The sequence below is a fragment of the Aquila chrysaetos genome, chromosome 3 (genome assembly GCF_900496995.4).
Source record: "Aquila chrysaetos chrysaetos chromosome 3, bAquChr1.4, whole genome shotgun sequence".
NCBI lineage: Eukaryota > Metazoa > Chordata > Aves > Accipitriformes > Accipitridae > Aquila > Aquila chrysaetos.
The window spans coordinates 67,994,529-68,004,018 of NC_044006.1; the positions used below are offsets into that span (position 1 = coordinate 67,994,529).

General features: G+C 39.6%; 1 protein-coding gene across 2 annotated transcripts in view; it reads left to right on the forward strand.

The window, feature by feature from the left end:
- Positions 1 to 8,471, forward strand: part of VIPR2 (vasoactive intestinal peptide receptor 2) — a 66,091-nt gene extending 57,620 nt beyond the window's left edge. For both annotated transcript variants that reach the window (XM_041122605.1, XM_030009037.2), the window contains exons 11-13: positions 218 to 347; positions 434 to 475; positions 2,166 to 8,471. In XM_041122605.1, the coding sequence (XP_040978539.1) occupies positions 218 to 347; positions 434 to 475; positions 2,166 to 2,339 (346 nt within the window). In that variant the 3' untranslated portion in view covers positions 2,340 to 8,471. The remainder of the gene's footprint in view (positions 1 to 217; positions 348 to 433; positions 476 to 2,165) is intronic.
- The last annotated feature ends 1,019 nt before the right edge of the window (positions 8,472 to 9,490 follow it).

The following is a 9,490-nucleotide window of genomic DNA, read 5'->3' on the forward strand; positions in this document are numbered from 1 at the left end:
TACATGGAATTGCACACCTTAATTTATGAGGTCACTATGTGCCTAATATCATAGCAAGACTGAAAGGAAAACAATTTGCAATAAATGTCTCTTGGTAAGACTGTTTATAAATCTGAAGTCATATGAGGTTTATGTAAATGACATTGCATCAGGTTATTATCTTAGTAAAACAAGAGCTTATCGTTAAACTCCAGCTTTTTCTCTTTTATTTACCCAGGAGACTTGCAAAATCCACATTGTTGCTTATTCCGCTATTTGGAGTTCACTACACAGTGTTTGCTCTCTTTCCTGACCGCAGTTCCAATTATTATAAAATAATCTTTGAGTTGTGTTTGGGATCTTTTCAGGTAAATTTTAAAGTTTTTATTCAAAAGAAGTTTTATTGGCCTAGGTTGGTGCTGCCTACTAACTAAGGAATATTGTCTCTTTCCAGGGGTTGATTGTTGCAGTCCTGTATTGTTTTTTGAACAGTGAAGTAAGTCTCACCTTTCCAACTGAGGATGTTAAATATTGTTTTCAGCAAATGTATAAGTGCCCTTATAATTCCACTCTGAAACATGAAGCTATTTTAGAAGATGTTTGCATTCCTATTTTTAAAATATATATGTGGCAGTTTCTATGCAACAGGAGAAATTAGTGTATTTGGGTGAAGAGTTAAGACCTGTTTGAAATCTAATTCCTTGCAAACCAAGATGTTAGTAAGTGTCTTCTGTTATTTAATGTGATCTAATTCTAGCTCTGTTAGAAGCAATGTGGATTGTGCAAGTGAGGTGCAACAGGTCTAGAAATGTATCCAAAACTTGAAACACCATTTAGTAAGTATTTAGGGGTAATCTTCTGACAGAATCTAACCCCCAGAACAGCAGCAGATTTTCAGGAATGCTCAGCATGTAGCAGCTTTCCTAATCTCAACTGAAGAAGATGCAAGGAATTCCTTTTGATGTCAGCCATTTTTTCAAGGTAGAATATACATTAAACAGCATGCAGAGTCTGACAGGAGGAATCTGTCTGGAGAAGACACCTGCTTGCGCAGGGAACTGACATTCAGGTCTCCTGAGTGCTATTCTGGTCTTTGATATTCATGAGATGCCTGATTTTGGGCTATGATTTGATTCTATGCTTTAAGTACGTGTGATTAATAGCTAGATACCAAAAGTTAATGTTGCAGCACAAGTGATACAAAACCGATTTTGAAAGAGGCCTTGGGGCATCTCCTCACAGACAGTGCAGACCCAGTCTTTGCCTCAGTTTTGTAATCTTTCTAAAAACTGATCTGATAGTCTAGAGGGGAGGGATGCCATCCGGAGGGACCTTGACAGGCTTTGAGGAGTGGGCCCATGCGAACCTCATGAAGTTCAACAAGGCCAAGTGCAAGGTCCTGCACGTGGGTCGGGGCAATCCCCAATATCAATACAGACTGGGGGTGAAGGGATTGAGAGCAGCCCTGCAGAGAAGGACTTGGGGATACTAGGGGATGAAAAATTGGACATGTGCCGGCAACGTGTGCTTGCAGCTGAGAAAGCCAATTGTATCCTGCATCAAAAGATGCATGGCCACTAGGTCGAGAGAGGTGATTCTCCACAGTACAAGAGTGACATGGACCTGTTAGAGTGAGTCCAGAGGAGGGCCACAAAAATTATCAGAGGGCTGGAACACCTCTCTTATGAAGACAGGCTGAGAGAGTTGGGATTGTTCAGCCTGGAGAAGAGAAGGCTCCAGGGAGACCTTATAGCAGCCTTCCCGTACCTAAAGGGGGCCTACAAGAAAGCCGGAGAGGGACTCTTTACAAGGGCATGTAGTGATGGGACAAGGGGAAATGGCTTTAAACTGAAAGAGGGTAGATTTAGATTAGATGTAAGGAAGAAATTTTTTCTGTGAAGGTGGTGAGGCACTGAAAGAGGTTGCCCAGAGAGGTTGCGCTGCCCCATCCCTGGAAGCGTTCAAGGCCAGGTTGGATGGGGCTTTGAGCAACCTGGTCTAGTGGAAGGTGTCCCTGTCCATGGCAGGGGGGTTGGAACTAGATGGTCTCTAAAAGTCCCTACCAACCCAAACCATTCTATGACTCTGTTCCTAGAGGACCCCATCTGACAGCAAATAAATGCAGAAAAGTTCCTCACATAAAAGAACATTTTCAGCTCATCGTCTGCATTTTGTTTTTAACACAGGTGCAAGGGGAGCTGAAAAGAAAATGGCGGAGTTTGTGCTGGAAGCAGACAGCAGGCAGAGATTACAGACTCCACAGCTCTTCAATTTCTCGAAATGGATCAGAAAGCATTTCTCAGCTCCACCGGAATTCAAGGGCTCAGTCATTTATGCAGACAGAGACCACCATGATATAAATCAGCTAGGTCCCCCAAAACATGAAAAACTGTGGGATATATCATTCATTATGCAGCTTGATGTGATATTTTCTAAAATGTACAGTTTAGTGCTTTGCTTTTCTACATGTTGGTATTTGGGAAATTGGTTTGTGCAGCCAACCAGTTAGTAACAGAAACACCTGCCCCGTGGATGCTTTCTGTTTTTTTTTAATGGTATTCATATTAATTCTGATGGTCTCTTGCTGTTTACTAGCCATAACTATTCAAAAACTCATTTACTGTAATGGTCCCTTTACCCTCCAACATGTCTACAAGATGGATGTATGGTATCCTGTTCAATGCAGACTGCTTTGGTACATATTGAAAAGGTTAAGATGGGAAGCAAGAAAATTTCTCACAATTTATTTATACTTAAGGAAACATTTCTTTCCTTAAGGATTAGGAAATTCTTTCCTAATTATGGAAAATAAAATAAAAATAAAGAATTGTAAGACTATAATTAACCGCACTGGGAGTTTAGTGTGCTAATCCACGAAATCAACATTATTTATACAGAGGGAAAAAAGGTAGTACTTCTCAGCTAATTGTATAAATTTCAAAGATTACTTTCTACACAGTTTGATCTCAATCCTGTTCTTCGTTTCGGAAGTGCCAGGTTTTATGTTTACGTGCAGAAAGTAGGGCTACCTTTGCAGTCCATACAGAAAAGGCTACTGTAATAGTTTTGATTAAAACAGCATTTTCCAGTAGTGCTATTGTAATCACCAGTTATTCTCTTCTGTTTAAAATTAGAGATTTGTGTTGATCTTTTATTAAACAATTTTCTGAAGAGGTGCTTTTTTGCTAGAGCAGTCTGGCATAGGATAAACAGCCTTGGATAGCATATTACCCATAGAAAATATCATTTTTATATAATATTTTCATCGAAATATGTCTCTAGAACTACATAGTTGGCAGCTAAAACAAGGAATATTGCAATAAAGTTACAACTACCATTTAAGGAATAATGTAAATTCTTTTAGCTTAATTCTCTTCTGTAGCTATCATCTGAGCTGATTTAAAATTTACTCCTGACCATGACTCCAGCAAAAATAATTAGAATCCCTAAAAATTACCATAAAAGGCATAAATAGAAGAAATTCTCAACAGCGCCAAGCCTCTTATGTAGACACTTTGTAAAAAAAAAAATTACATAGAACTGACAGATTCTTATAAATACACACAGAACATTTGCACTCTTTAAAAGAAATAAACCCAATGATGTTTACTTCCCATGTCATGTTTAATCATGTCCACTCTAAATAGCAAGTGGGAATAATATATATTTGCATGAGTACCTCTGATCCATAAAAGCAATTGCCCTGATATTTCAGATAACAGATTGTATGGAGCTAGCAGAACCTAAGGTCCATAACATTGCCAGGGAAAGGGAAGAACAGCAGCAAGGGCATGTCTTGGCAGGCATACATGTACATTCTTGAAAATATTACCAGTACTGGGAATGTTGTTGACAGCCATCAAAGTGTCCATACACCTCTTGGTTTGATTTAATTTAGCTATTTATCAGTCAAACACAATTTATTTTAATGGGATTACCCTGGAGTGATGCAAAGTTATGTCAAACCAAAGACAGAAAAGGCCCTGTGGTTTACATAAGTACTGCAGAACCGGTACCTGTGAGTGTTACATGACACCAACCTTTACAGAGTAGGAATCATTTGAGTTAAACAATAATCACTTGATGACTTTTTACTTTGCCAAAGTTTACTTTAAAAAAGCTATTGATCACCTTCAGTCATTCAGGGTGTTTTCTGCTCTCACTTGGTGAAGTAATTATGAGATTCTGGAGTGAAGTAGGCTACCCAATGACAGCCCCATAGGGTCAAAAGATACACCCCTACACATGTATTTAAACCAAATATATTCCCAAAGGCTTTAGACTCAGAAACCACTGCTAAACTTTATTATTATTCCTGGGTCTCTGAACAACCTTATCAACAAACTCAACTGCAAATATGTGAAGACACACTGGAGCTTTGGGGGCTGCTCCTATACCTAAATAAATTTAGGCTTCTTTGTCTGAAGTGGCATTGGGACTGCTCAGCTCCCTGAGATGTGACTTTCAGGATGTACTTTTTTCCCAAAATTTCTAGGGTAGAACAAACATTCAGGCATACTCATCTTTGTGTTCAAAGGAGGTTCTTTGAGTGAGTTGGCACACAGACAGAATGATGGTATAGAAATAGAGATGTCAAGCAGTCAGTTCCATCAGTCTGTTCTGCATGATGCATCACCAGTTATACATGTTTATAATTCATTGTATCCTAGAGAAAACTATCTTTGTTCTAATTAGGTGAGCATGGAGAAAATTTGCATTTTAATGATTTCTGAATTATAAAACAGAAAAGCTTAAATAAGAAAATACATTTTAAGTTGCAATGAAACAGCATAGTTTCCTTTAACAGGGCGCAGATGCATTTGGACTTGATTCTACTTTTCATGTAGGGAGTAATGCCATGTGAGACAATGAAGTTGCACCAGTGGGAGAACATAGATGGTATCACTAGGTTTGTAAAGGACTATGTGGGCATGCAAAGAATGGCATACAAGGGAGGGAGGTGCTGCATATATTTTTCTTTCAAACCAGTGAAAAATGCAGTACTTTGTAGAACCTTATCCCTATATTAAAAATCATAGAATCTAAATACAGAAAATACGTTTTCTGTGAGACGGTTTAACATCCTAATGCCTTGTGCAAGCACTTCATGTCAGTAAAGGCCCAGAGGGCACTGTGCTCACTTGTTTACACTCCCAGAAAATTATGATTTCTAAATAATTTTATGGAAAGTTATAGCATCAACCCCATCATCACCTGTTTGACTTTCAGCTGCCTTTTCACGAAACCGATAGACATCATATTAAAATGTATATAAATGCTGCAGAACAGTTTGACAAATCTAGTGCTTGATCAATGTTTTGCATCTTTACAACACCCAGAAACAAGGTAGTTTCTCATGGCTTTGTCTTTCATTGCATTTTGCACAGGGGGGTGGAGTTAAATGCTCCTGCTCTGTGCTGTGGTGACTCTGAGTCAAAAGAACAATGCAAGAAAACATCATTTGGCCACCTGTCATCCCTAAACCTAGTTCTCACTCAGTCCTAGCAGCATCAGGGGAGGAGGCAGAGGCAGCAAGAGAAGCATATGCTTTCCCAGCACGGCCTTGTCACATAGTGCTCCTCCCTTTCTTTATTCCTTTACGGCCTTTCTCCCTTTGGTTGCATCAGGGTCCAAACTGAGTTGTAAAGTCTTCAGAGCAGGAAACTGTCTTTTTGTCCCCACTGAAAAGCCAGTAGCGCATCATGTAAAGCTACTGAACAAGAACGGTAATACAATTCACTCTCATATTGTGGTTACTTGTTGTACTTTACTTTCCTTGGAGCTGCCAGGGCAGAACCATTCATTCTGAGTGATTTTTATCAGCGTTGCCTTCTGCCGATGCCTGAGGGACACAGTGGCAGATTACTCCCCAGTTACTAACCATGATCAAAATTTAAATATATAGCAAGTGTTGACTTAAATTTTCCTCTGCAGAGTGGATTTCAGCTAGGTGCTCAATAAACTCAGGTGAAATTCATCTGCCCTAGTTTCAGTATCTAAAAGCTGGATGTCTGTGTCTAAGCTAAAGACTCTTTTTAAGTGCCTTCCATAGTCATCATAGAGAAATAGGCACTAGTTGAAGATGATTCATCCCATGTTCAGCTGGGCACCCAAAGTAGGTAAGCTGAATCACCTTCTTCTCTATACTTACTATACAATGAGTCCAGGGTAGCTGGCTAGTACTTAGATTTCTCACTCTACATCTAAAATTAGGTAAAATTAATCTCTCCAGAAGAGGCCATTCAGTTATCTGGCTAATATTACCCAGTTACTCCTTTGTAAGCCAAGTAACTTGGGCTGGCCAAAGTTACCCTGCAAGAAATGTGCAGGGTGATTCAAAAGTTCAGGCAATGGAGGATCCCTCAGTTCATTTGGTAGAGTGTCTCTGTGGCTGACTGCCTTCCGTGATAAAGCCAATAGCCATATGTCCTGTTTTGATTTGCCTGGCTTCAGCTTTCAACAGTTGTTTCTTGTTTTGGGTTAGGTGTTTGGCTTTTTGTCTTTTGTAGAGGGGTCATATGCTAAAACAAAGTGCTTTAGACTACCAGAAATTTTCTTTATGACATGAAGTCTCTTCAAAATCACTCCTTAAACCATGTCTTGATTTCCTTTCTGAGAAACTAAACATCAAATATTTCAAATTCTGACAGCGAGGCATTTTTTTCAAATACTCTTCCTGATTCTGTTCTGTGCCCCATTCCATTAATAATAGCTTCGGCCAAGAGAAGCAAAGAAAATATTGCAGTATCTCCTCCTCCAGGAGTGCACACACCATTGACCATATTTCTCACTCCCACTTGCAGCTCACCTGGTCATACCTTTGAAATCTTTGACTTTACATAGTCAATTTAACTGACCAGGAACTGGCTAGTGACATGCAATGAGATTATTGCTGGCATGTTTTTTGCCATGTAAATTAGTACCTTTTTAAAATATGTTGGCCTTGGTGTCTGGGTCAAGTGCATTAATGTGCTTTTCAAAATAACCTTAGATGTATAGAGAGCACCCTTTTAGCCACTGAAAGCAGTGCTGGCTTTCATGAAATTTTAAGAATTTGACATGTATTTAAGTAGTCCATGCACTGCATGCTGGAGTGCATGAGAGCCCAACAGATTGCACCTGAATGGCGTGGTGATGGGTGTTGCAGGGAGCCAGCTGAGGAATTACCCAGTTTAGGCATACGTTGGAATTGTACTGTAGCAGCAATACCTAATTGGTGGCAAAAAGCACTACAAAAAGCCTTCTCAGTCAAGTTGGAGGCAGCCTGCCCCACTCTGTAGCATCTACTTCATGGCCTGATGCACCGAAGACAGGCTTCCCTCTGCCTTTAACATGATGAAGGGGAAAGCAACACATATAGACCCTTAGAAAACCAGTGAATCTGTCTGGGATGGCTTTATGAAATAAGGCATTGCCAAGTGCAAGTCTCACACTCCATGCAGAAGGACTAAGATGAGTCATTTGCATTATTTGTCTCCTATTTTTGTGAGTTCTAAAAAACATCTTCTGTTGACTGTGAATTTGTCCATTTCAGCAAAGCGATTGTGAATAAAGTCCAAATTCACTTTATACGGGATTTTTTCAGACATCTCTAATGAAAAATCAAGCATTAAATGCATCTGATAAAAATGAAGAACCGGCAAGTAACCTGTAGAGAAATCTGCTATGTATATAAGGGTTATTGTCCAAGCAATTACTGTCTCTGCATAGTGATACAGGAAATACTTTTACTAACAAAAGTACCTTCATGTTACCATGAGTGCCTATGTAAGCTGTGGGCTGTCGGTACTACCCTGACATAACCAAATAGCAGAGGTTAGTATGCAGTGCTATTCTGTTGATGAATAAATAAATAAATAATGTGTTCTAACATGTATGTTATGACAGTACATCAGGATAACGTTTAAAAGGAGCATTCTGTGATATGGTTTAACCACACTGTGGTGAACCTGGTTCTGCCCAATGATAAGAGTATGTAGTTAAATCTAAGTAAGTCAGTAACATTTCCATTGTCAGCTAAACCAGTGACTGAAATGTCCCAACCCCCTTTATTCCCCAAAGCACTCTAATAAGTTTATGATAACCTGCAGCTGTTATTTCCTGGCACATTAGTATGATTATTGCTTTGAAATTCTCTTTTGTCATCTTTCTCAGTAACTTTTTATCTGTCAAGTACAGTAAAATTTAAAGATGATGTAAATGAATGTGATTATTTTTTACAAAATGTACAGACTATGATGTTGTATAGATAATGGGTGTAAATAGATCTCCTTTTCATACTGTAATTCACTATACTTCTGGTTTTGCTCTTCCGTTCTTTTCTGTTTTCAGTTTTTAATGTCACATACCTAACGCCTTCTCTGAGATATGTTATGTATAAAGCTGTGAACAAATAAGCGTTTACATCTTTATGCTATTAGAGATAATAGTAGTTAATAACACCATAATGGACTGAAAAGGAATCAGAGAATAAAAATTTTAGAAGTTTTGCAGAGAAATTCTGTTATTTATGTTTCCAAAAAAATGTGTAAAATGATGCAGTTTTTCTTACTGATTCAGTGGGTCAGGGCTATACTGTAGGATGTGGCTAAGTTAGTATTTCATTTTTTAATTCAACAGCTGTAAGACACACATGTCAAAGAAAACCAGCCCCTACATGCAATAATCCACTGAGGAATATGTAGCTTATGCAACCTAGATGTGCTTACAGGGGTGTGAGAATGGCACACACATAGAGCAGACCCAGGTGTATGTCAACACCTCCATGGCCAGCAGCTATTTTTGACTTACTATGTTTTGCTTAAATTCATTTTCCAGGGATCTGTTGGAAGTACAGTGTAATGGAGCCAGAACAAAGGAAAGCTATGAAATCTTTTCTGTAGAGGGAACACCATATATCATGTATTTCTTCCCTAAAAGATCTGCATCTATTCATATATCTGTAATGTATATTTTTTAGAAAATCTGATGCACTCATAAACCAGATTTTCAAAACTGAAAATGGTCCTCCTGCTTTGGCAGCTCAGGGCTCCTCAACAATGTATTTAAAACTGAATTGTATTGCACAGGAAGCAAAAGTTCAAGGCTGCTCCTGCCATGAGAATGGGCCCAGGGAAGAGACACACTGGGGCGAGACTGGCAGTGGTGTGTTGCTGGTGGGGCCAGCGAGGGAAGCGAGCACACATGGAGGAGAGGTGGCACCTCATGGGGCAGCGTACCTCCCCTGGCAGCAACACGGAGCAGGGACAAAGGGTGGAGTGCTGCTTTGCTGTCTCTCATGGACCAGAGAAGCTGTCCCCTGCTGTGTGTATCTATATGTATCACAGAAGCTACATCACCAAGAGGTGTCTTCTGACCCTTTGAGAGACCTGAGCTCATCCTCTCCCACCTTATGTGTATGCCTGTATGAGCTGCGTATCAGTCTAAACCCTTTTCCAATCAATTACGTGACTGCAAAGCACTTCAACGTCCTTGCCCACATGCATGCCCTCTCTCCTCCATTGCTAATTGG